A 27,704-nucleotide genomic window follows, 5' to 3' on the forward strand; every position below is an offset into this window, starting at 1 on the left:
CTTGAACCTCCATTATACAGAAGAGTCGACCGAGGCACTAAGAAATGAAATGACTTGCTCAAGACCACACAGCAGACAAGCAGCACAGCTGGCACTAGAACCCAGATCTTCTGACGCCCAAGCCCGCGCTTTTCCCACTAGGCCACGGTGGTATTAGAGCTTGTTATGTTGCAGATAACGGGACACAGTGAATTCTTGAGAATTCTTAAGAATCATACGTACAATTATTACCTAATTCCATTCTCTAGCTTTTCATGTTTTTCTATCTTTTACAGCCATTCACTTATCCTGAAAGTACATCTTTGAATTTTGATAGGATCACTGTCAGAAAACCCCCTCCCAAACAACTCCTCTTCCCAAGCATGCTGTTCGGCTCCAAGGTCAAAATGAAAACTCAGCCCCCGTGGCAGAAAAATAAAGTGGCCTTGTGCACAGTGACTGACCGTGCTAGGTAAGTAGCCAGTTACTAAGGGCAAGGCTTCTATATTATCAGTCAACCTCATAGGTCTTCAAATTGTTATATAAAAATTACAGAAAGAGAAAGATGACCATATTTTGAAAGGGCAATCTGGTCTGATATTAAGCATTAGGCATTAGTAAATCACTCTTTCTTCCGTGTCATTGAAATTGCATAAATGGCCTTAGAGCATCTTAACAGAAATATTTAAATATACCAGATTTCTTTTTCTTCATGTTTTTTTTTCTCTGGAGGTATTTCCTCTTCTCTAAATGAACTGGCAGTTTCGTTCATTTTGATAGCTTCCACTGAGCCTGGAGTTGGCAAGTTGGAATTATGGTTTTTGTTTAAATCATGTTCCTCTCCTGCATGAGAAACTCAGAGTGGGTATGACTCTGCTTTCAAAATAGCCTCATTGTTCAAGTTATCTTATCACAAAAAAGGAATTCTTTGGAAGTTTTTACTCATGTACAACTTCTTGTTTTTCAGCTACAATTGTGCAGTCAGGGATACTCCAACAGGAAATTCAGGCTTGTGGAACTTCCGAAGGCCGTAAGTTTTGTTGCTTCAGCATTCCTTGACCAGTGTCAAGAAATGTTTCAGTATTATAACAACTTTGAGGAACAGTCTGACCTCCCCCAAATATTCCTCTCACTTTCCCAGTTCCCCCCCTACCCTCACATCCATTCTCTCACCCTTCTTGGCCACCTCTCAAGAGGAGATCTCGTGTCTGCTTCGGAAACCTAACCCCTTCATGTGCACCTCTGAATCGATCCCTTCACGCCTAGTTAAAACACTTGCTGGGCCCACTCTTCTTCCCTCCCTGACCGCCATCCTCAACCACTCACTCGCTGATGCCTTTAACAAGGCCCACCTCTCCCCATCTTAAAAATCTTTTCTGGACCCAACTGCACCATCCAGCTGTCACCCCGTATCTCTCCTCCCATTTCTGCCCCAACTCCTCATATACCTCCGGCCTCCACTTCCTTTCTTACCACGCCCTCTTTAATCCTCAGAAATCAAGCTTTCAACCCCTTCCTTCAACTGAGACCACTCTCTCCAAGGTTGCTAATGATTTCCTTCATGCCAAATCTAATAGACCCTACTCCATCCTAATCCTCCTCCCTCTCTCAGCCGCCTCTGACGATGTGGATTAACCCCTTCTCTTGGCAACAGTAACTTTGTTTTTCCCGACAGTTCTCGCACACCCAGCAGATCACCACTCTCCCCATATTCAAAGCTCCTTTTAAAAAAAAATGGTTTCTGTTAAGTGCTTATTATGTGTTAGGCCCTGTACTAAGCACTGGAGAAGATAAAAGCTAATCAGGTTGGACACAGTCCGTGTCCCATATTGGGTTCTCAGTTTTAATCCCCGTTTTACAGATGAGGTAACTGGCACAGAAACGCAAAGTGACTTGCCCAAGGTCAGACAGCAGACAAGTGGCAAATTCAGGATTAGAACCCAGGTCCTCTAACTCCCAGGCCCATGCTCTAACCACTAGACCAACGCTGCCTTCGAAATCACATCTCCTCAAGAGAGCCTCCCTGATTAATCTCTTTGCTTCCCACCCTAGATCTCCCCCAACTGCCATATTAGCACTTTCAAGTCACCTAAGCATCTGGGTACTCGCCCCCTCCTTCCCTCTTTCTCCATGGCACTTATGTAATAATAATACTGATGATGGTATTTGTTAAGCGCTTACTATGTGCCAAGCACTGTTCTAAGCGCTGGGGTATTGTCCCACATGGGGCTCCATTGTTTACTTGACTAATCGATTGATCTCAAGGTAGTCACTCAACCACAATGTTTCACCTTGGTGGGGCCCCAGTTGTCTGCCCAAGACCATTTTTTTTAAATGATATTTGTTAAGCGCTTACTAGGTGCCAGGCACTGTACTAAGCACTGGGGTAGAGACAAGCTAATCAGGTTGGAACAGTCCCTGTCCCGCATAGGGCTCACAGTCTTCATCCCCATTTTACAGATGAGGTAGCAGGCCCAGAGAAGCTAAGCGACTCGCCCAAGGTCGCACAGCAGACAAGTGGTGGAGCCGGGATTAGAAGCCAGGTCCTTCTGACTTCCAGGCCTGTACTATAATAATAATAATAATAATAATAATAATAGCATTTATTAAACTCTTACTATGTGCAAAGCACTGTTCTAAGCGCTGGGGAGGTTACAAGGTGATCAGGTTGTCCCACGGGGGGCTCACAGTTTTAATCCCCATTTTACAGATGAGGTAACCGAGGCCCAGAGAAGTTAAGTGACTTGCCCAAAGTCACACAGCTAACAAGTGGTGGAGCCGGGATTTGAAGCCATGACCTCTGACTCCAAAGCCCATGCTCTTTCCACTGAACCACGTTGCTTCTCTAGCCACTTCTCTAGCCACTAGGCTACACTGTTTCCCATCTACATATACATTTGAATGTATCTATGTATGTATATTCGTGTATATCTATATATCTTCTTTTTCAAGATTGTTTTTTCTTGACTGGAATGCTTTTGTACTTCTGTTGCATTTGGGGTGGCTCAGTTTCCCTCTTCCAGTTACCCTATAGCTGCAGCTTCTCTCTCTGCTCCTGGCTGTCCCCTGCTGAGGCCTCTGTTGGTTTTCCAGGAAGCCAGGGACAGAAAATCACCTCGCTTTCCTCCTTCGGATCACTGGTGCTCTGCCTCCCAGCAATCAGAAACATGCCAAAAAGAGGAGTTACCCTGCTCAGATTTTAATTCACTCTTCTAGGAAAGGCATCTATCCATTTGCCAGTGACGGTGGAGCACAGTGAAGGACTTATCAAGGCACCTTTTAATCTTTGTGAAAAACCCCAAACAGAAGTGTCTTCAGTTTTCCTCTGGGGTATCCTCGGTCTTATGAAGAAGTTTGCAGGGCAGCTTGGCTGAGCAACATGCTGGACAATCCAGAGCTTCGGGAGGTGGAGCGAGAATCTTCCATTCTTTCTTCTTCTGGTCCAACAGGTAGGCATTTGGATTGATAATATAATTTTTACCCTGGCTGTCTGTCACAGAAATGACACCCCCACAAACAAACACCAGGTTGTCCCCAACTGAACACATCGCATGGGAGACATCCAGAGCACAGTCGTTTGGCAGCAAAGGGACCGTGCTCATTGACTTGCTGGCTTTAATTTTTTGCAGGTTTATATCCACACTCTGGTTGTGACTGTACACACTCAGAATGTTATCCTGCTGTAAAGACAGGAGGGGTCTGTGGTTGAACTCAATGGGAAAGGTGATGCACTGCACAACTTTCCCAGTTTTGATGTCGAAACAATCCACAACCCCTACGCGAGAAATGAACCCCTTTACCACACATCTGCCCGTCACAACATACATGGTTTTGTCACCCCTTGTTATCACTGCGGTCCCATCCATGGGGATGCTCATTTTCCCGGCCAGGCACCAGTTTTCTTTCCTCTCATCATACCGGAAAATGTTGGAAACATATTTCCTCGGAGCGATGCTTCCTCCCACAGAGTACACAGAATCCCCACAAGTCACCATTGTGTGAAATACCAGCCCTATGGGCAGGTCGGGCAGTTTAGTCCAAGAGTTGTCATCCACGTCATACCTCCAAGCAGTCTTCAAGCCCGAAATCTGCTCCGTGGTTCCACCAGAGATGTAAATATGCTTTCCGATAGAAGTCGCCCCCAGAGCTGCTGCTCTGTATGGCATTTCTGTGAGTTTTAGCCATAGATCTTCCTCAATGATATAGGCATAGACGCCATCGTTGAATTTGCCCTGGGCTTTCTGACCCCCTAAAATGATCACAGCATCCAACAAGGCACCTTTTCTTTGGAAATGAAGCAAGCTCTGAGGTTTTTCCTGCTTCCTGTCGAGCAAAATGTTCTCTATCTGGGTCTGGAGTTCCACGTGGTTTTCTACCAGCAGCATTTTGTTGCTGGCAAAGAGCAGAGTCTTATCTGAGACTCCTTTTAAGTTGATATAGGAGAAAAACTCCATGAAATATTTCTCCCGATCTTTTCGGAACTGCAGCCAGTGAAGCAGCGAGACAAGGGCCTGATCCTCGTTCTGTACGTGCAGATTTTCATCTTTGAGTAGCCTCCCAAACACGAAGGCGGGGCAGCACAGGAAATTCCCCGATGCTTCCGAGCCAGCCCAGTAGTAGAAGTTGTCCCGGATGTTCACAAAGGCGCTGTCGATGACCTCACTCAGATGAAAAGCCTCGGCCAAGATTAGGTAATGCAGGCAGTTGGTTTTCGTCAGGGTCCTTACGAGGAAATCGGAGCAGTGGACTTTCAGGCGTAGTATGTTGAAGTATTGGGCACCCCTCAACATCTCCTCCACACTTTCTTCGGAAATGACCACTTTCCCACTGTAGAAATAGTCTAGTATCCGTTCCACAGTAGAAGGGCTTAGGTAGCCAGCATCGATAGTGATGAGGAGCTCATCTCTAGCTTTCATTTCATTGCATAAGACCAGACCCATCACAAGTGGTGAAACGGCAGCTAGCACGTTGCGGTGGGCAAAGAAAACGTGACGGCCTACGTTAAGTACTGTGTCCCAGAATTCCCTCCTTTTTCTCTGCTTGTTGAGACTCTGCAGGATGAAACTATTATAGTTCTTCTCCACAAATTCCAGTTTCATATTCCTTTTTTTCACACTATAGTGAAGTTGAAAGGGAGAGCCTGTGATTTCATGAATTGCTGCTGTTCAGAATACCCACTCCGAAACCCGGAAGGTGATAGAACAAAGGAGCGTCAACATAATCCAACAACTGTGACATGCCCCACACTCTCGTTCTTATCCTGGTGCATTCCCTGCCGTGTTTCCTATCGATTCATTCATTCAATTGTATTTATTGAGCACTTACTGTGTGCAGAGCACTGTACTAAGCGGTTGGAAAGTACAATACGGCAACAGAGACAATCCCTTACCCAACAACAGGCTCACAGTCTAGAAATCTCCACCTAACCATACCACTGTCACGCACGGGAGGTTTAGAGGTTCAAAATGAAAAGAAGGTTCCTTTTTGGCTTAAACAGGTAACCTCCCTGCATAAATAAGAACAGGTGACTTGTCTGATTTACCACCTTGAACAGGGTATTGTTCAGAGACCAAAATCAAACATTCCTTTTCTTAAAATTAGTGAATTTGGCCAGGTTAGATTTACTTCGATAGCTAAGATCCTTCAATGTTCTCTTGCCAGTAATATTAACTCATTCTTACGTACTCTTCCTCGGTCCACTGCTTCTCCTTTTTTCTCCGCATTTATGTGACTTCGGATGTTGACTGCGAATGGGTCCCTAGACTATGAGCCTCTTGAGGGCAGAGGTGCCAACTTCTCATTTTGAGAGGGGAGGTGAAAAGGGTGCATGAAGTGTGTGTGTGTATGTTGGGGGTGGTGGTGGGGGGGGTGGAATGGAGACTGGGAGAGGGCGGACTTCAAAGATCTATTAGGTCACAAAGCCATCATTTTGGGTCTTCTGAGCTCCGACTGGAAACTCTCAGGCCTCATAAGAGACCTGGAATAAGCAAGTCTGGAAGTCCAACTCAGAAAACTATTTGGGGATGGGGGAAGGGGGGCACAGCCTCCTGTGGAGTGGGCCCTTCCATTTGAGGGCTGGGAACCATGGATGACTCTCACCTGGGAATTTTTTGTGTTGACTACTTTGCCTAAAGTATGTGCTTAATAAATACCATCACTAATGGAATTAGATTAGATTTAGGGAAGCAGCAGGGCCTAGTAACTACAGCACGGGCCTGGGAGTCAGAGGGACCTGGGTTCTAATCCCCATTCCACCACTTGTCTGCTGTGGGACCTTGGGTAAGTCACTTCACTTCTCTGGGGCTCAGTTACTTCGTCTGTATAATGGGGATTAAGACTGTGAGCCCCATGTGGAACACGGACTGTGTCCAACCCAATCACCTTATATCTCCCTCCAGCACTTGGTACAGTGCCTGGCACATGGTAAGTGCTTAACAAATAGCACAATTATTGTTATTATCATTATTATTAGATAGGGTCAATTATAGATAGGGTCAGTGAGGGGACATGCTATCTCTGTACTATATTTATTTATATTAATGTGTGTCTCCCCATATAGACTCTAAGCTCATTGTAGGCACAGTCTACCAATTCTGTGGTATTTTACTCTCCCAAGTGCTTAGTACACTACTCTACACACAGTAAGTGCTCAATAAATATGATTGAATTAATGAAATAAATATGATTGATGATGATGATGATTATATTGTACTCTCCCAAGTGCTTAGTACAGTGCTTTGCACAACAGTAAGTGCTCAATAAATACAAATGAATGAGTACTGAATGAGCATAAGCAACTGGAACAGTTTCCTCCCCTTCAGTGGTTCATTCAGTTGTATTTATTTAGCGCTTACTGTGTGAAAAGCACTGAACTAAGTGCTTGGGTGGGGGGCATTTGAAGTGGTAGAAGTATTGAATTTGATTTGTAGAAATGTTGACAAGTGTAATTTGTCAATGATTGCCTTTTAGATGTCTAAGATGATCTGTTACTCGGTTACTCTTCAATCTAGAAGAGTAATGGAGGTTATTGCAAATTCTTCTAAACTGAAAGCTCCTTGTGGGCAGGGAACATGTCTACCAAATCTGTTATATTGTACTCTCCCAAACAGTTCAGTGTTCTGCACAGAGTGAGCGCTCGATAAATACAATGGATCGAGTGATACCTTGTGTACGATTGCTTGAGTGATTGGTTAACAAATTGAAATTTAAAGAAAGTGGCCGAACTTCTCAAACCTTGAAAAGAGCATAACTAATCAGAATGGGGTAAATCTTTCCTCCGACAGGGACTGGAAAGTAGCCATAATTTTCGGCCCAGGACAATCGGCTATCCTACTGTCATCCATCCTGTTCACCTGTTTTATCCGGTGAAGCTGTGTTGAGGTGAGCATAGCTTCAATGCTGTGAGAAGCAGCAAGGCCTAGTGGATAGAGCAGGGGCCTGGGAGTCAGAAGGTCATGGGTTCTAATCCCGGCTCTGCCACTTGTCTGCTGGGTGACCTTGGGCAAGTCACTTCTCTTCTCGGTGCCTCAGTTATCTCACCTGTAGTAGTAATAATAATAATAATAATGGCATTTGTTTAGCACTATGTGCGAAGCACTGTTCTAAGCGCTGTAAAATGGGGACTGAGACTCTGAGCCCCACGTGGAACAGGGGCTGTATCCAACTCGATTTGCTCGTATCCACCCCGGTGCTTAGTACAGTGGCTGGCACATAGTAAGTGCTTAACAAATACCATTATTATTATTATTATTATTATTATTATTATGAGTGACTTCACTCCAGAACTTCCTTGTTTGTGATCCTGTTTTACCACTTGATGTAGAATATAGGTAGTTGGTGGCGGGGGGGAGGAGGTGGGGGGCAGAGGAAACATTTTAGGGGTGCAGTGAAGCAGTGCCTCCTTCAGACAATTTTAATAATTATTAATAATAATTGTGGTATTTGTTAAAGTGCTTACTAGGTGCCAAGCACCGTTCTAAGCACCGGGGTAGAGACAAGGTAATCAGGTTTTACACGGTCCCTGTCCCACACGGGGCTCAAAGCCTTGGTCCCCATTTTACAGATGAGGTAACTGAGGCCCAGAGAAGTGAAGGGACTTGCCCAAGGTCACACAGCAGGCGTGTGGCAGAGCCGGGATTAGAACCCACATCCTCTGCACTCCACGTCCACACTCTTTCCACTAGGCCACGCTGCTTCAGCACAAACCAGCACGGCAACTACAATCAAGAAACTACATACTTCACGCCGCTGCCCGGATTGTCTTTGTGCAGAAACACTCTGGGCATGTTACTTCCCTCTTCAAAAATCTCCAGTGGCTACCAATCAACCTACACATCAGGCAAAAACTCCTCGCCCTCGGCTTCAAGGCTCTCCATCACCTCGCCCCCTCCTACCTCACCTCCCTTCTCTCCTTCTACAGCCCAGCCCGCACCCTCCGCTCCTCTGCCGCTAATCTCACCGTGCCTCGTTCTCGCCTGTCCCGCCATCGACCCCCGATCCACGTCATCCCCCTGGCCTGGAATGCCCTCCCTCCGCACATCCGCCAAGCTAGCTCTCTTCAAGGCCCTACTGAGAGCTCACCTCCTCCAGGAGGCCTTCCCAGCCTGAGCCCCCTCCTTCCTCTCCCCCTCCTCCCCCTCCCCATCCCCCCGCCTTACCTCCTTCCCCTCCTCACAGCACCTGTATATATGTATATATGTTTGTACATATTTATTACTCTATTTATTTTATATGTACATGTTTATTCTATTTATTTTATTTTGTTAATATGTTTTATTTTGTTCTCTGTCTCCCCCTTCTAGACTGTGAGCCCACTGTTGGGTAGGGACCGTCTCTATGTGTTGCCAACTTGTACTTCCCAAACGCTTAGTACAGTGCTCTGCACACAATAAGCGCTCAATAAATACGATTGAATGAATGAATGAAGAAAGGGGCAGTTTTATTTGAGTAGATTTGAGCAGATCATTGAAACAAGGAAGCGAAGTGAAAACAGCACCAGGCCCCGCAAGCAACAAACCCAACAGCACACCACAGGACAGTTTTTGTGTGTGCATGGGGTGGTTAGGACTGTGACTTTCACTTTTTCTGCCACATGCACCTATGCATCACCCATTTCCAGAAGTGTCTTTTTCCAGAACAAAGGCAAAATATCCTTATGCTATTCCATTATTTCTTGCATTACTAACTTCTTAAGTTCCTCTTTTGCCCGTGCATTACTAGAATATGATCTTTCTCAATTTCAATTTGATATCTGGTGTGTAACTTCTCTGTGCTTTCAACTACCTCTTGATATCTCTCTTCAACATTTTCACCCCTGTCCTCACCCATATCATAAGTTGTCTTTGAGTATAACATTTTCACTTTCTTGTGAAAACCAGGGAAAAGGCATAGTAAAGAAATGGACAGAAGACAAAAACAACAGTACAATGTACTGTTGTCCTTCACCCAACTAGGAAGACAAGGTCAGAAAATCAAAGGAGAGTCAGATTGGGGCATATGCACGTAAGCCTAGTGGAAAGAGCATGGGCTTGGAAGTCAAGGAACTTGGGTTCTAATCCTGGCTCCACGACCTGCTTGCTCTGTGACCTTGGGAAAGCCACTTCACTTCTCTGGGCCTCAGTTTCCTTATCTGTAAAATGGGGGTTCAATACCTGTTCTCCCTCCTACTCAGACTGTGAGCCCTGTGTGGGACAGGGACTGTGTCTGACCTGATTATCTAAAATCTACCCTAGTATTTAGTACAGTGCTTGACACATAGTAAGCACTTAACAGATATTATTATTATTATAATTTATCGTTAGCTTCCAGGGGTAGCTCAGCACCGCCAGACGGTCACTTCTTCCTCTGAACACATTTGGAAAGCTTGTTTCCTTCCTAACCCCTCTCTCATGATAATAATAATAATAATAATAATGGCATTTGTTAAGCGCTTATTATGTGCAAAGCACTGTTCTAAGCACTGGGGTAGATACAAGGTAATCAGGGTGTCCCACGTAGTGCTCACAGGCTTCATCCCCATTTTACAGATGAGGGAACTGAGGCTCAGAGAAGTTAAGTGATTTGCCCAAAGTCACACAGCTGACAAGTGGCAGAAGCGGGATTAGAACCCACAACCTCTGACTCCCAAGCCTGGGCTCTTTTCATTAAGTCACACTGCTTCTCCAAGCCTTCTTTATTCTTCCCATCCATTCCTCAAGGGATTTCCCACTAACTTTCCCAAAACTAAGCCCCCTTCTCTAGCTCCCCCAACTTCCACGTCACCTCGATTCGCTCCCTTTGCTCTCCCCCCCCACCCCACCCCACAGCACTTACGGATAAATCTACAATTCTACTTATTTGTATTGATGCCTGTTTACCTGTTTTGATGTCTGTCTCCCCCCCTCTATGCTGTAAACCCGTTGTGGGCAGGTATTGTCTCTATTGCTGAATTGTACTTTTCAAGCGCTCTGCACACAGTAAGCACTCAATAAATACGACTGAATGAATGAATGCTTTCAAAATCTACCGCCTCATTCATTCATTCATTCAATTGTATTTACTGAGTGCTTACTGTGTGCAGAGCACTGTACTAAGCGCTTGGGAAGTACAAGTTGGCAACATATAGAGACGGTCCCTACCCAACAATGGGCTCACAGTCTAGAAGGGGGAGATGGACAACAGAACAAAACATGTAGACAGGTGTCAAAATAGAACATCATTAACAAAATAAATAGAATAGTGAATATGTACAAGTAAAATAAAGAGAGTAATAAATCTGTACAAATATATATACAGCTCTCTGTGCCACTGAATAAGGGTTTGCACCTCTCCCAATGCTGGGATTTCAACTCTACCATTAGTCAGTCCATGAGTAACAGGTGATGCCACCCTTTCTAGTTGATAATAAATAGTCAAGATTATATAGCAGTCATTTCCACTCAATTGTACATGTAAGGGTTGGATTCAGCTGTTGGCATTTTAATGCTTTTGTTTAAAATCCAGGTCATCCATTTCCAGCAATTTTTCTCATATGATCTTATTTCTTATTCCAAACAGTAGTTGATCTCAATGAAGAAATCTGATAGCATTCCAAAATTACAGCTGTGACGTAAATGCTTTAATGTCCCTTGATTAATTACAAAAAAATCATCTTTTCCTTTCCACTTCAAATCCACTAGGCCATAACGCTCATCATCTTCACAACCCTCCTGAAAATCCCATCACCTCCAGGAGGCTTTCCCCATTTAGGATTAAGCTCCACTCCCTGGGTCGTGTCAACCCAACGCATGGCCACCTTTAGACAACACCAAGCACAAATGTATACGTTGATTTACACACACAGCCTCTTATACATTCATCTATTTATCTGTCTGTACTCCTGTTACTACCAGCTGTAGGTTTATTCTTTCCCAGCTCCCATTATTTGTAAAGAATTTGTGTCTGCCCATATCCTCCATTAAATTGTAAGCTCCTTGAGGGCAGGGACCATATATTTTGCTTTTACTCTACTCCCCAAAGTGCTTAGTACAATGCTCTGCACCCAAGAGACACTCAGTAAATGCTATTTATTGATTCACAATGCCCACAACTTTAAATATAATAAACTCAATCTCTCCTAGCATCTTTGGATTTGGTCTGGAGGGAAATTAAATGTAGTGAACTTGAATATTTGGCTTCTGGATCATATTTGGCTTAGTCCAGTGCTATATAATAATAATAATAATAATAATAATAATAATAATAATATTTGTTAAGTGCTTAATAAATGCCAGGCACTGTAATAAGCGCTGTGGGTTGATACAAGCAAATCAGGTTGGACGTAGCCTCTGTCCCACATGAGGCCCACGGTCTCAATCCCCATTTTACAGATGAGGTAACTGAGGCACAGAGAAATGAAGTGACTTGCCCAGGGTCACACAGCAGACAAGTGGCAGAGCCAGAATTAGAACCCGTGGGCATTCTTGAGGGGGAGTGAAGGTGGCACTACTAAGTGTGGGACCAGTGGTGAGTTGATTTTTTTTACAACCTATTTGCAAAGTCTATGTGCTCTGAGGGCCACCTTTCCCCTCCGCCCTTCCACGCCCCCAGGAGACTTCCCTCCCCACCATTAGGTCCTAACGTTGCCCTCTCCCAACTAGCCTCTCTCATATCCCACTGGTCCCAAGGCAGCCACTCCTGCTCATTTATTGTTGTATTGTACTCTCCCAAGCGCTTAGTACAGTGCTATGCACACAGTAAGTACTCAATACAGTTGAATGAATGAATGTACCTTGATTCTATTAGGCTAGCGTAATAGATTCTGGGTAACTATCAACGCCAAAGGATCCAAATTCCTGTAATGGGAAATGTGACAAGTTAAGTGACTTGCCCAAGGGCACACAAGCAAGTGGCAGAGCTGGGATTAGAACCCTGGTTCTTACTCAAAGGCCCATGCTTTTTCCACTGTTACGCTTTTTCTGAGAGAGAAGTGCCTTAATAGTAAATCCTGGTCTAAAACCAAAAACGATTTGATTCTATTTCCACCTTATGTTAGGGGGAACTTGAAAGACTGTAGACTAAAAAAAAACAAACCCAAAAAACCCCCAACCCCCCTGATATTACAGGTGTACAGATAGACTGTAATTTCCTTGTGGACAGGGATCGCATCTACCAACTCTGTAGATGGTGGTGTGTTGATGGAAATGGGCAAGTTGGGAGGCGGGGCAGGGTGGACGAAGGAAAATGAGCAGCTCACTTTTGGATACTTTGATTTGGAATTGCCAGCAGACCATCCAAGTGGAGATGCCCTGGAGGCCAGAGAAGAAATGGTATCGGAGAGAAGTCGGAGCTAGAGACGTGAGTGGATAAAGCTCCCGGAGAGAGTGAGTGTAGAGCCAAAATAGGAGAGGACCTAGAGCAGGGCTTTGAAAGACAACCAGAGTTAGGGGATGAAAATTGGAAGAGGGGCCAGCGAAAGAAACAGGGATATCTAGAGTACTGTATTAGCAAAACCAAGATCTGATAGTGCATGTTCCAAAGAGAAGGGGGTGGTCAGTCTACTGGGTTTGGCTATGAAGAGATCATTGGGGACTTCATGGAGTGAGGTCTTTACAGAGTGAAGGGGGTGAAAAATGTTCTGTAGTAGGTCAAGAAGAGAATTGGCAGAGAGGAAGTGAAGGCATAGACAACGCTTTCAAGAAATTTGGGCAGGAAAAGGTGAAGGAAAATAGCATGATATATGGAACACCTTTCCTCTTCTCCCACTCCCTTCTGCATCACCCTGACTTGCTCCCTCAGTTCTTTCCCCCCACCCCCAGCAACGCAGCAGTTATGTACATACCTGTACTTTTTTTTCTTTTTTACATTAATGTCTCTGTCCCCCTTTCTAGACTGTAAGCTCACTGAGGGCAGAGAATGTATCTGTTTACAGTTATATTGTACTCTCCCAAGCACTCCCAAGTACAGTACTCTGCACCCAGTAGGCGCTCAATAAATACGACTGAATGAATTAACAGCCTGTGGGACCCAGTGAAGACTTTTTTTTAGCATAGAATCCACGAGTATGTTTGAAGGTAGCAGGGGAAGCCCGTTGTTGGGTAGGGACTGTTTCTATATGTTGCTGAATTGTACTTTCCAAGTGCACAGTACAGTGTTCTGTGCACAGTAAGCGCTCAATAAATACGATTGAATGAATGTTGTTTGGGTGGTCGGTTTTGGGATCTTAGGAACACAAGTGCACTTTTTTTAGTGACATGTAAAGGAAAGAATTAATTTACCTATTAAATGATCACTGACAAACTATTTCTTTGAAATGAATATGCACTTTCCAAACAAAGATCATGACAACTGGAAGTTTTAACACATTTGTAGTGGATGGATAGAAGACTGAAATAGTTGATAATTTTTGTCTCCTGTGATCGATCAAGAACTAGTAGTCAAGAAATACACCAAAGATTAATGTTAGGAAGACTTACTATGATGGGCCTGGGAAAAAGTCATTAAATGTGCTGATGTAACAATTGCCACAAAAATACAAATTGTCAATTCCACAGTGTTTCCAGTGACAATATACAGCTCCAAAAGCTGGACAGTGAAAAAACAGGATAGAAAGAACATCAATTCTTTTGAAATGTGGTGTTGGAGCGGGCTTTTGTGAACACCATGGACTGCCCAATTTGGAGCAAATTAAGCCAAAGTGGTCTTCCAAGGCCAAATGACCTGACTTAGATTAGTATATTTTGGACACATAATCGGGAGGACTGATTCTCTGGAGAAGACACTAATGCTAGGAAAAGTCCAGGGAAAACGTGGAAGAGGCAGACTGGCAGATAGGATGGATAGAAACCATAACAATGATAACGGAAGAACCGTTAGAAGAGGCTGCGGATTTCGCCAGAGGACAGGACGTTCTGGAGAAAATGTATCCATGGAGTGGCCGTGAATCGGATACAACTCGATGGCACATAATAATAATAATGATAATAAAAAACTTGGCCAGTGAAACTCTGCCACACCCGTAGGGCAGAGCTGTTAACACACATACATTGCTCATTACTTTAATTAGCATATCTGGCACTAACCGCCGGCTTATTTTGACTCTGACACTCCTTCGCCTTTATAAAAATAACTACCACTTTATAATCTCCTGAAGTTACCACTAATTACAACGCCCAAAAGTGATACACAGAAATGATAAATGGAACCTTTTGCCCTATGGGCAAACCTAAAGACTCGATGGAAATCTGAATAGGCCTTACGGTGACAGCTTTATTTTCTAGTACTTCTTTTTCTTCTCATGGGCCAAACACTAAAGTGTTGATCATTTCAGTTAGTTACTGGGAATAACATATTTGACGAAAATGCTAAAGGTACGGCAAAATGCACGAACCTCAAAATTAATGAGTACCAAATAAAACAAAGTCAAACTCACAATTCATAAGAATATGGGCCTTGTCAAATGGGTAATGGTTACGTGAAGTTGAGGAACGGAAAATAAGATTCAGGAAAAGGAAAAAAGAAACAAGTCAAGATAATTTAGTATTCTGTTTCTAATGAATACTTCATAAAATGGAAAAAAAACCCACTTAGTGTTCTCTATCATTATTAGGATAACTCCAAATCCCAACCCTATTTAAGACGGTTTTGAATGTAATGATTCATTTTTATGTTCTACGAAATGACCAGGGTAACTTCATCTTAGGGGATCGTTCTATTTCTTTTAGACTGTGAGCCCACTGTTGGGTAGGGACTGTCTCTATATGTTGCCAACTTGTACTTCCCAAGCGCTTAGTACAGTGCTCTGCACACAGTAAGCACTCAATAAATACGATTGATTGATTGATTTCTGAAGACTTCTTTTCTTCTCATCCACTTTAAAGCCTGTTATTATTACATTAGAAAATCGTAGTATAGACACGCCAACGGTCATTAACTGCTTTTATCCTAGGTAACGAAGAGGACTAATTTAGAAGACGATTCGTTTTTGGTATTTCCTCGGGAAAAAAATACCTAGAAAGGGGGAAGGGGCTAGGTCTCGTCAATTTGGGGTTTCCCAGATGCCTATTAAAAAGGGGGGGCATTAAAAGGCGATGACTGTGAGCCCACTGTTGGGTAGGAACTGTCTCTATATGTTGCCAACTTGTACTTCCCAAGCGCTCAGTACAGTGCTCTGCACAAAGTAAGCGCTCAAGAAATACGATTGATTGATTGATGACTAGTGACCAACACCCCTCCCCCCACCCCCATTTGGGTTTCCTCCCAATCAATGAATGGTATTTTTTGAGCGCTTACTATGTGTTGAGCACTGTAACCTCCCCAGCGTTTAGAACAGTGCTTTGCACATTTCCCTCATATTTTACTTGTACATATTTTACTTCTACATATCTATTCTATTTATTTTATTTTGTTAGTATAGTTTTGTTCTCTGTCTCCCCCTTTTAGACTGTGAGCCCACTGTTGGGTAGGGACTGTCTCTATATGTTGCCAACTTGTACTTCCCAAGCGCTTACTACAGTGCTCTGCACACAGTAAGCGCTCAATAAATACGATTGAATGAATGAATGAACGCCGGGGTGGCTCCCAAGGAGATCGGGTTGGACGCAGGCCTTGTCCCGCAGCGGGACCTTACCATGTGTATTACTCTATTTATTTATTTATCTTATATTACTCTTTATTTACTTATTTTATTTGTACATGTTTATTCTATTTATTTTATTTTGTTAATATGTTTTGTTTTGTTGTCTGTCTCCCCCTTCTAGACTGTGAACCCACTGTTGGGTAGGGACCGTCTCTATATGTTGCCGATTTGTACTTCCCAAGCGCTTAGTACAGTGCTCTGCACACAGTACGCGCTCAATAAATACGATTGAATGAATGAATGAACATAATAAGCGTTTAATAAACGCCACTGTTATTATTATTACCAAGCGTTTGGGAGAGTACACTACAGCAGAATTAGCAGGCAGGTTCCCTGCCCAAAACGAGCTTGCAGTCTAGAGGGGGAGACGGACATTAATATGAAGATACAAGTACCTTCTAATATATAATTCAAAGATATGATCCCGTTCAGATCACCAAAGGATGGGTTGGGGGGCGGGTTCTCTACGAAATAGACCGACTTGCCGCAGCCGTCTGGAGGGAACTGGAAGCGGGGGTTGAGTTTAAGGCCCTTCTGAGAGCTCACCTCCTCCAGGAGGCCTTCCCAGACTGAGCCCCTTCCTTCCTCTCCCCCTCGTCCCCCTCTCCATCCCCCCATCCTACCTCCTTCCCTTCCCCACAGCACCTGTATATATGTTTGTACATATTTATTACTCTATTTATTTTACTTGTCCATATCTATTCTATTTTATTTTGTTAGTATGTTTGGTTTTGTTCTCTGTCTCAATCAATCAATCAATCAATCGTATTTATTGAGCGCTTACTATGTGCAGAGCACTGTACTAAGCGCTTGGGAAGTACAAACTGGCATCACATAGAGACAGTCCCTACCCAACAGTGGGCTCACAGTCTAAAAGGGGGAGACAGAGAACAGAATCAAACATACCAACAAAATAAAATAAGTAGGATAGAAATGTACAAGTAAAATAAATAAATAAATAAATAAATAGAGTAATAAATATGTACAACCATATTTATGTTTGTATTTATGTCTCCCCCTTTTAGACTGAGCGCCCAATGTTGGGTAGGGACTGTCTCTATATGTTGCCAATTTGTACTTCCCAAGCGCTTAGTACAGTGCTCCGCACACAGTAAGCGCTCAGTAAATACGACTGATGATGATGATGAGTTTACAGGGTCCACTGGGTGTACTGAACTCAGACTCCCCGCCTCGCCCCACCTAAAAAAATGGAAGGAATAATCCAAGTAATGGGGTTTGAACGGAAAGACTCCCCCCACACCCCCCTTGTGCGTTTTGGGAAGTCAAATCCCACCTGACTGGCGCCGGAGGAACAGCGTCCTCCTGCCGAGCGAATGCCACAGACGCCCCTCCTCATCCACGCCGCCGCCGCCGCTGGGCCGCGCTTCGGGCCCGCCCCTCCCGCTTCCTATTGGCTGGCTGGCTGGCTGGCTGGCCTCCGATTGGCCGCCGAGCGGGCGCGGTGGAGACGTGGCGGTGGCGGGCCTCGGGGCCTGGAGGGGAGCGCAGGCGGCGGTGGGCGCAGTAGGCCGGCAGGATGCCGCTGGAGCTGGAGCTGTGCCCTGGCCGCTGGGTCGGCGGGGCCCACCCCTGCTTTATCATCGCCGAGATCGGCCAGAACCACCAGGGCGACCTGGACATCGCCAAGCGCATGATCCGCATGGTCAAGGTGCCGGATTGGAGGGGCCGGTCACGGTGATGGGGGGGTGGGGCTTGGGCCGTGAATGGGAAAGAGCGGCGAGGAAGGTGGGTCGCGCCCATCTGTGTAATGTAATGTAATAGTGGCATTTGTTAAGCGCTTAGTATGTGCGAAGCACTGTTCTAAGCGCTGGGGGGGGATACAAGGTGATCAGGTTGTCCCACGGGGGGCTCACAGTCTTCATCCCCATTTTACAGATGAGGGAACGGAGGCTCAGAGAAGTTAAGTCATAATGTAATGTAATAATGGCATTTGTTAAGCGCTGACTATGTGCGAAGCACTGTTCTAAGCGCTGGGGGGGATACAAGGTGATCAGGTTGTCCCACGGGGGGCTCACGGTCTTCATCCCCATTTTACAGATGAGGGAACGGAGGCTCAGAGAAGTTAAGTGACTTGCCCAAGGTCACGCAGCAGACACGTGGCGGAGTCGGGATTCGAACCCACGACCTCTGACTCCCAAGCCCGGGCTCTTTCCACTGAGCCACAGTGTGTGTGTGTGAGAGAGGGGTGGTGGTCGTGTCCGTCCCCGACCGGTGTTAAAGTAGAGGGCCGCCCGGCCCAGGTCTGAGAGGGTCTCGGGGTGGAACCGGACTGAACCAGACTGTCATGGTCAGGGCCATCATCGGCCAGAATTCGGGGGGGGCCTGGGCGGGGGACCGGCATCTGGCTGTCAGAGAGGTTTCCTGCCCCCGGAGGCCCCGGAAACTTGGGATCGGACAGGGTGAAACGGGTCTGACCGGAAGAGCGCTCTTTTAACCGCAGTTTGGTGGTGGTGGGGGGTTAAATGGTATGTGTTAAAAGCGCTTACTAGGTGCCAGGTACTGTTCTAAGCGCTGGGGCAGATATAAGTTAATCAGGTTGGACACAGTCCTTGCCCCACATGGGGCTCATAGTTTTAATCCCCATTTTATGGATGAGGTAACTGACTTGTCCAAGGTCACACAGCATACAAGTGGTGGAACCGGAACCCAGGTCCTTCCGACTCCCAGGCCCGTACTCTAACCATGAGGCCACGCTGCTTTTCACCCTTCCCTCCTCCATCCACTCCGAGAGCAGTCACTCTCCGGGGCTGGGGGCCCCTGGAAGATGCTGTGGGCATGCAGACATCCTTTCCGGGGTGAAGAAAGAGTAGCCCAACATCCTCTTAAATGCATAACTCCAAGAAGCCTTCCCTGGTCGAGCCCTCATTTCCCTTCTCCACTCTCCCCTCTTCACCACTTGGCTTTGATACCCCAGCCACGCAGTACTTATTCTTAGACTCTACCATTTCCCCCAGCCGTAATTTATTTTAATCTCTCTTTTATAGTCTGCCACCCCCTCTGGATTGTAAATTCCTCGTGAGCAGGGTTCATGTCTACCGACTCTATTGTACTTTCCTAAGCGCTTAGAACAGTGCTCTGCACACAGTTAAGTGCTCAACAGATACAACTGATTGATTGCCTAGGGCCCAGGTACCTGGACTGAAGGGTCCAGCGCTTAGTACAGTGCTTTGTACACTTAGGCATCCTTCACAGTGCTCTGTAGGCGGTAAATGCCCAGTAAATATTTATTGAAGTGGATTGGGTGTGTCCAGTTCACTGTCCGGCCCTTAGAGTACAGGTAATGCAAACTATCTAAACCCTGCCCCCACGGGTTCCACCTTTCCTATCCCCAGGGTAATTCATGTGTAGTAGTATTATCTCTATGTATATTTGTCTTTCAGGGTGAAAGCTCTTTATGAGCAAAGGGGTAAAAAGTACGGTAGTTTCATCTGCTAAACTGTAGTCTTGTCCTTTAGTAGGGAAGACGTAGCAGAGTAGTTGTTGTAGTAGTAGGTGCTTGGGAAGTACAAGTCAAAAAGGCGACATATTCCCTACCCACAAGGAGCCAGCACTCGAATAGGGGAAGATGGGATGTAATTGAAGTGTGCAAAATCGTGGACAAGGCAGATCTTTAATGGTCATTCACCTAATAATCATGGTGTTCTCCCACTCCCTTCTGTGTCACCCTGACTTCTTTAATTCATCTGAAATGGAACCCTGCCGAAAAGCAGCGTGGTCTAATGGAAAGAGCACAGGCCTGGGGGTCGAAAGGCCCTTGGTTCTAATCCCGGCTTTTCCACTTGTCTGCTATGTGACCTTGAGCAAGTCACTTCACTTCTCTGTGCTTCAGTTACCTCATCTGTCATATAGCAATTAAGACTGTGAGCCCCACATGGGACAGGGACTGTGTCCAACCCGATTATCTTATGTCAGCCCCAGTGCTTAGTACAGTACTTGACACACATGCCATTTTAAAAAAAACCCCAACCCTCATTTCCTCACCTTTTCCTGTGATCCTGCTCTTAATTTTCCCATATTGGTTGATAACACCACCATCCTCCCAGTCCCAGAAGCCCACCACCTCAGCGTCATCCCGGAGTCCTCGCAGATTTCAATTCTCACATTGAATTTACTGCCAAAATCTGTCAGTTCTTCCTCCACATCTCCCAAATCCGTCTCTTCCTCTCCATTCAAACAATGACCACCCTGGCCCAAACTCTTATCCTCTTATGGGTAGACTGTTCCGCCAGCCTCCTTGCTGGTCTCACTGCTTCCCGACTTTCCCCTCTCCAATCTATACTACACACTGCTGCATGGATAATCTCGGAGCAGTTCTCAGGCACACCTCTCGATTTTTCAATCTCTTGCTACTTCTCTCCGTATCAAGCAAAAACACCTCACACTCTGCTTCAAGACCCTCCACCGGTTTGCCCCATCGGACGCAACTGCTTTCTTCTCTTGAGAAGCAGAGTGGCCAAGTGGAAAGAGCACGGGCCTGGGAATCAGAGGACCTGAGTTCTAATCCTGCTCCACCACTTGTCTTCTGTGAGACCTTGGGCAAGTTACTCCACTTCTCTGTACCTCAGTTCTCTCATCTGCAAAATGGGGACTCAATAACTGTTCTCCCTTCTACTTAGACTGTGAGCCCCATGTGGGACCTGATTATCTTTTATCTACCTCAGTGCTTAGTACAATTCTTGTCAAATGGTAAGCGCTTAACAAATACCACGATTATCATTATTATTATTATCAGTTGCTCCGCAGCTTGCTGTCTTCACTCCTCTCAAACTCACCTTCTGGCTGTACCTCGCTCACATCTTCTGCCTCTGCTCCCCTTTGCCCACACTATTCTCCTCACCTGGAACTTCCTGCATCCCCAAATCTGACAGACCACCTCCCCACATTCAGAGCCCTTACAAAATCCTACTTCCTCCAACAAGCCTTTCTCAGTTTCCAACACCCCAAGTTGTACAAACCCCCTTATGTACTTATTTATACACATTCTGAACACCGCTTCATCGGTTAATTATAAATTCAATTGCTTGAATGAATTTGTAAATATTTTGCTGTCTCCCCCCCACCCCCGCATTAAGAGTGTAAGCTCCTTGTGGGCAGGGAACTTGTCAACTGTTCTATTTTGTTCTCCCCAAGTGCTTAGTACAATGCATTGTATCCAGCGGGTGTTCAACGAATGCTATTAGTATTACTCAATGAAATGGGTGTCATTGAATGGCTCTCTGTTGTGTCTTTCAGGATTGTGGGGCAGACTGTGCCAAATTCCAGAAGAGTGAGCTGGAGCATAAGTTTAATAAGAAAGCCTTGGAGAGACCATACACTTCTCAGCATTCTTGGGGGAAAACCTATGGAGAGCACAAACGCCACCTCGAGTTCAGCCATGACCAATACAGGGAGCTGCAGAAATATGCTGAGGAGATAGGGATTTTCTTCACAGCCTCTGGCATGGATGAGGTGAGTTCTGTGTTATTACATGCTAAAGAAATTGAATAATAGTAATTGCGGTATTTGTTAAAGCGCTTTCTATGGGCCAGGCACTGTACGAAGTGCTGAAGTAGATACAAGGTAATTAGGTCTGACACAGTCCCTGTCCCGACAAGGGGCTCACATTATAGAGAAGCAGCGGGGCCTAGTGGCTAGAGAGAACGGGCCTGAGAGTCGGGACTTGGGTTCTAATCCCAGCTCCACCACCTGTATGCTGCGGGACCTTGGGCAAGTCACTTCACTTCTCTGGGCCAATCCTGGTCCCACTGAGCAGTGCTATGAACGCTTGGAGGAGCCACAGAAGTGACTTCAAAGCCTTGTCGAAGGCATAGCTCCAAGAGACCTTCCCTAAGCCAGCTTTTCCTCCTCTCCCCCTCCTTTCTGTGTCACCCTAACTTGCTCCCTTTATTCATCCCTCCTCCCAGCCCTACAGAACTTATGTCCATCTCTGTAATTTATTTATTTATATTAATGTCTGTCTCCCCTTCTAGGCTGTAAGCTCGTGGTGGGCGGGGAATGTGTCTGTTCTATTGTTATATTGTACTCTCCCAAGCACTTAGTACAGTGCTGTGCACATAGTAAGTGCTCAAGAAATACAATCGAGTGATTGATTTTGATTGACCTGGGGTCAGGTTGCCCCCTCAGGATAGTGCTGGGCTAGGCTGATCTTGGCCCAAACCCCAGGGACGCACCTAAATCAGTTTATGTACTCTGGTTCACCTTTTAAAAGGCTTGCAGTACTCACCAAATTCGTACTTCTTTTTCTTGCGTATCCCTTTTTCTGAGTCCCATTTACTGTTCTCTGACTCCTCTTCCAGTTGGGAGGCCCTTGTAAAGATTGTGTGGGTGGCTGGATTTCAGCGAATAAAGAGAACTCCCTGTTCTTTTTGTAGATGGCAGTTGAGTTTCTGCATGAGCTGAATGTTCCGTTTTTCAAAGTAGGATCTGGGGACACTAACAATTTTCCATACCTGGAGAAAACTGCAAAAAAAGGTGAGCATGTATTTCAGTTTAGAAGTACCAGCATCTGCCAAACAGCACCCCTCCCCACCACCACAATCTTGCATTTTTCATACCTTAAGAGGAGACTTTTAAAAAACTCTTTTTCAGGAACGGAACACTCTGACTTCATGTATCTGTTGACTTTGTGTATTTGTATTTGGGAGGCAGACACAAAGTCTGCCACTTTGTACTGCCTACTGCTCCTTTTCAAAGTTCCTTTGCGAGCGTCTAAGAGCTGGCCCTGACGTTCCTGCTAGGAATGTGAAATTCTTCTTCATCGCTTTAATTTGATCTTGGCTTTAGTCAATAGTACAATAGTATCGCTCAGGCCATCTTTCTCTGATTAGATACTTGGGGCGAGTGTTTACAAGAGTGGAAGCAGGAACAAAGAATGTAGCAAAGTGATCGTATTGGTGGGTTTTTTGTTGTCGTTCAGGTCGTCCTATGGTTATTTCCAGTGGTATGCAGTCAATGAACACGATGCGCCAGGTCTATCAAATTGTGAAGCCTATTAATCCCAACTTCTGCATTCTCCAGTGCACCAGTGCATACCCACTTCCGCCCGAGGATGTCAATCTTCGAATTATCACGGTCAGTGATTGCGGTATCAGGTGGCACCCCGAGTAGAAAGTCCATCCAACGGCCTGAACTAGTTGGGAGAATGACTTTTCTGTTGACTTCCTCTTGGGGAATGGCAGGGTGGTTGGCTTGACCAGGCTTGTGAGATGAGTTTTTCCCCAATGCTGATGCTTTGCTCACATTTTCATGCCCTTTGCTGTCTGGATTTAGAAGAGATTTGAGGTACCCCTGGATGGTGGCATCTTGCTAGGGCTGGAATAGGAAGGATGACTCCGTTCCTGTGCCGAGTTTGGCTGTACTGGCCGAGACTCAACCTCAGCCCCACGGGGACCACGGCACCATCAAAGAGAGCGCTGTTTTGCCCTGTTCTGTCTTGGAAATTTTCTCTTTGGCTAAGGCTACTCACTCTAGCTCTGGAGCTTTCAGCTACTCGCTCATTTGCCTCTGGCCAATTTTTCAGTTCCCAAGTGAGGGCAAGCAGAAATTTCCCTGAATGTTTTTAATGCTATAAGATTGAATTTTTTTTTTAAAGGATCATACTTCTTATCATTGGGTATGGTTTATTTTGGCGCCAAAGGCAGCTCACAGATTTAAGGCAAATACTTTTTTACAACAAGACAAGATCTCCTCATTAGAGCTAGGACCAACATCGTACTTATCAGCTTTATCATTTCACTTTTTAATCGGATTTTTGGCCACCAAAATACCACTTAGTAAGTGGCTAGCAGTGGGAGTTTGGTTTCCTAGTAGCCTGAAACCATCAGTGCAACACAGTAAGCTCTCAATAAATACCATTTGAATGAATGAACATACTCCCTAGTGGGATCTGAATGATTACATTCTGTGGGGGGTGGGGAAACCTTTTTTCCAGTTATTCTCATACCAAGTAATTCAAGCTGGATTGTCTGGATCAAGGCTTCAGTGGGCCCAGCTTCATGCTCGCTGAGGCCACACAGGGATATACTTTCTTGCTATGCTCCCTCCCCAGTTGTGTGATGGAAGCAGGGCCCCCCTCGCATGGACTTAAGCCAGTCGTATTGAGCACTTACTGTGTGCAGAGCACTGTGCTGACCGCTTGGAAGAGTTCAGTATATCAAACGCAGAATCCCTAAGCAGTTGGGAGTGCAGAGGAGTAAGCTGTTTCCAGAATCACGAGCCTGCTGTTGCTAGTAGTGTCCAGAGAACATTTGGGAAGTTGCTGGCTGTACTGATAGCAGGATTATTGCCAGAATTTAGCTGTCACCTCAGCCTACTCCTAAATAGCATTGTACCCACCCTGGGAGTGGTGTCCAGAGAGAATGGGTTACATGCCTCCAGGTGGGGAAGAGAAGAGAGTTGTCTAAACTACAGTTAATTATGTTGGAAATGCTAATGTTAGGCAATTCAATGAGGGGATTTATCATCATGTTAATAATGATATTTCCTCAAATATTCGCGCTGACTAAACACAACGAACCCCTTTTTTGGTTTAATTTCTGATGCTATTCTATGATTCCTCCCACCCCCCTTTTCCTCTCCCACACTCCCCATTCCCCATCTCACCATAAAGGAATATCAGAAAGCATTTCCTGATATTCCCATTGGATATTCTGGACATGAAACGGGCATAGCAATTTCAGTAGCAGCAGTTGCCCTGGGGGCTAAAGTTTTGGAACGTCATGTGACTTTGGATAAAACCTGGAAAGGGAGTGATCATCAGGCTTCACTGGAGCCGAGCGAACTAGCCGAGTTGGTGAGAGCCATCCGCCTAGTGGAGAAGGCCATGGGGTCCCCAGTCAAGCAGCTTCTGCCATGTGAGATGGCCTGTAATGAGAAGGTAAGTTCTCTGATGAATTTCTGCCCTCTGCCGAAAGCCAGCCACACTTAGAGAGCTAAAATGAATCTACGGCTTTTGTACGACAATTTCCCAGTTCTAGTCTCCGGCTACCAAACTTCTTCCATCTGTGCTCTTCTCAGGTTTCCTCCCCGGGAGGTTCTCAGCCACAGGTTGTCATGGTAGCAGTGTGGGCTAGTTCTCTCTGCCTCAGCCTTAATTGGCTTTCTTTAAGCAACTTTTTTTTTTGTAGCAGCATTTGCAACTTTTTCCAAATGGGTAGTTTTTAGCATTATAAACGCTTACATTATTTTTTCTTCAAACTTATTCTGAAGAAAGGCAGAGAGGGGAGATGATACAACCTTATTCCAAGGAAGGAAATGGGTTTTTTTCAAATCTTTCCTTGGAAGTTAGGCAGTAGACCGCTTGCTGGGAAGTTAAAACACCAGGCCAAGCCTGCTTGCAGGGACCAGCAGTGTGGAGGCTCAAATAATAATAATAATAATTGTGGTGTTTGTTAAGTGCTTACTATTTGCCAAGTGCTGTTCTAAGCGCTGGGATAGATACAAGCTGATCAGGTTCGACACAGTCCCTGTCCCACATGGGCTCACACTCTTAAGCCCTATTTTATAGATGAGGTAACTGAGGCCCAGAGAAGTGAAGTGACTTGTCCAAGGTCATACAGCAGACGTGGTGGAGCCGGGATTAGAACTCAGGTCCTTCAAATTCCCAGGCCCACGCTCTACCCACTAAGCCACGCCGTTTCTCAAAGACCACAAGGGATAGGCAAGTTAGAACACAGACTTTCTCTCAGCTGTCCAGCTTCCCCTCGGGCTGCCTCTACTGGTCCCCTGTCCCTTGGGTTTCTGGGAGCCTGGCTGGACCGGAGAACTGGCCTCCATGCTTCAGAAATGACCACCACCTGCTGAGGACCTGGCTATGAGATCCTGGTCGTAGGTAGGGCTGCCCCAACACCGATACTTACCTAAAGCATTTGTATAGTAGCTGTTGGTTCTAGGCAGATGAAAGGGCTGCAGAGTCCCGCTCAGCCCTTTCATTGTTTCTTTTTTTTTTCTTTTTTACAGCTGGGCAAGTCTGTGGTGGCAAAAGTGATGATTCCTGAGGGCACCATGCTGACACTGGACATGCTCACAGTGAAAGTGGGTGAGCCTAAAGGATACCCCCCTGAAGACATCTTTGATCTAGTAGGCAAGAAGGTCAAAGGCAATATCGAGGAGGATGAGACCATCACTGAGGAGGCAATAGAAAATTATGTCAAAAAAATAAAATGCTAAAAGTGTAATGGCATGTACTTCGATATATTGCTCTGAACCTCTAATTGGAGACTGCCTAGCAAATTTTGGGGGGTTACCAAATGGAGGAGGGAAAGCATTTTTTTCTTCTATAATTAGGAAAAGGATACTTCCTTGCAGGAGATAGAAAAAAGTAATCCAAACATTAAGCCAAGATAGTCTAGGTTTGTCTCGTCTCTGGAGGCCCCTTCCCAAATCCACAGATTACTGTTTGGGAAAGTGGACCTGCTCTTCAGCAGAAGGGGGATGATAGAATAACCCCTGGGTAAACTTTTTCAGAGGGTTTCAATTTTCTTTGTGAGCTTTCATATAAAAATCAATTATATCTAGCTTTTCTAAGAAAATGGGGCTGATGTGACCTACCGTGAGAAATACTGAATGCTGCTCATGAATCAAGTCAGTGTGGTGTGGTAAAAAATAAACTGGATTATTGATGACTACTGGGAATTTGAATTTACAGTAACTTGAGATGATCTTGGGTGGGTTCTTGTGTGTGCCTCAGTTTCTCCACCACCTTTATTTGGAGGGCCCTTCTGTGTCCCCAAGTCGCTGTAAATGACACTTTTCTTTTTCACTAGATGGCCTGTTGGGAGTCACTTGATGGAGGTGGAAAAGGGCGCATTTAAACAATGAGATCTAAGATAATAAACTCTTTTCCTAGAACTAGCTATGTTGTTCACTTGTTATTGGGTGTACTGAAGATATTTGTGTATTCTTGCGACGTTCTCTTTCTGATGCTTACTAGGGTACCTCCCTGTAGAACTGTATATGTGAAAGGGAGAAGAAAGGGCATGTGGCATCAAGGACGCTACTTTAAGTATCTGAAATGTGTGTGCACTATTTTATTTACACCAGGATGTATATTCAATACATAACCCCGCCCTTCACCTCCCAAAAGAGAAATGCCAAGGTAACATGATTTTTAAAAGAAATGATTCTTTTAATAAAACTTAGCAACGTGAACCAGGCATGAGAAACACGCATTTCAGTAACATCAGAAAAGCAGTTAAATACATCTGAAATTAGTCTATCTAACCCCTATGCCCTGCCCCTAGCTAAATGATTGTTGAGAAGGCCTTTCCACATCAAATCTTGAACTCCATTTCACAGAATTAATATTAGAACACCCAGCCCAATGGTCTCCATTGCAGAATCAATCAACATCCAAGGGGAGATTAACATTAAAATAAATTACCAATAGGGGAAAATTGAAGATCTACGGATATGTACATCCAGTGCTGTGGGGCTGAGGTGAATATCGAAGTGCCGAAGGGGTACAGATCCAGGTGATGTGCAAGGGAGGGCGAATGAGGGGAGATGAGGGGGTAGAATGTCTGCTAGTCCTTGAGTTGCCCTGGAATGTACAACCAGATAGAACAGACCCAGTTAATGTCACTGATGGAAGTGAATATTCATATCAATAAGT

The 27,704-nt window shown here is 45.2% G+C and overlaps 2 protein-coding genes and 1 long non-coding RNA gene across 4 annotated transcripts; 2 read left to right on the top strand and 1 right to left on the bottom strand.

Moving 5' to 3' along the window:
- Positions 1–379: 379 nt before the first annotated feature.
- Positions 380–7,328, top strand: LOC119948041. The gene is made up of 4 exons (XR_005456618.1): positions 380–451; positions 947–1,009; positions 3,196–3,428; positions 7,263–7,328. It is a non-coding gene; the product is annotated as an uncharacterized LOC119948041 (long non-coding RNA).
- CCIN (calicin) lies at positions 3,140–17,419 on the bottom strand. Of its 2 annotated transcripts, none has more exons than XM_038769866.1 (2): positions 17,367–17,419; positions 3,140–5,094 (listed from the first exon to the last, which is right to left on the bottom strand). In XM_038769866.1, exon 2 carries the CDS (start codon positions 5,076–5,078, stop codon positions 3,294–3,296), a length of 1,785 nt encoding a protein of 594 aa, XP_038625794.1. In that variant the 5' UTR covers positions 5,079–5,094; positions 17,367–17,419; the 3' UTR covers positions 3,140–3,293. The 2 variants fall into 2 exon arrangements, with proteins under 2 accessions (XP_038625794.1, XP_038625793.1); XM_038769865.1 differs by lacking the exon at positions 17,367–17,419 and adding an exon at positions 5,665–5,808 and having other exon boundaries at positions 3,141–5,094.
- A 146-nt stretch (positions 17,420–17,565) lies between these two features.
- On the top strand, positions 17,566–26,944 carry NANS (N-acetylneuraminate synthase). Its single transcript, XM_038769990.1, has 6 exons — positions 17,566–17,741; positions 21,326–21,541; positions 22,465–22,564; positions 23,010–23,164; positions 24,702–24,968; positions 26,051–26,944. Exons 1-6 carry the CDS (start codon positions 17,610–17,612, stop codon positions 26,258–26,260), a joined length of 1,080 nt encoding a protein of 359 aa, XP_038625918.1. The 5' UTR covers positions 17,566–17,609; the 3' UTR covers positions 26,261–26,944.
- Positions 26,945–27,704: the final 760 nt, after the last annotated feature.

The sequence above is a fragment of the Tachyglossus aculeatus genome, chromosome X4 (genome assembly GCF_015852505.1).
Source record: "Tachyglossus aculeatus isolate mTacAcu1 chromosome X4, mTacAcu1.pri, whole genome shotgun sequence".
NCBI lineage: Eukaryota > Metazoa > Chordata > Mammalia > Monotremata > Tachyglossidae > Tachyglossus > Tachyglossus aculeatus.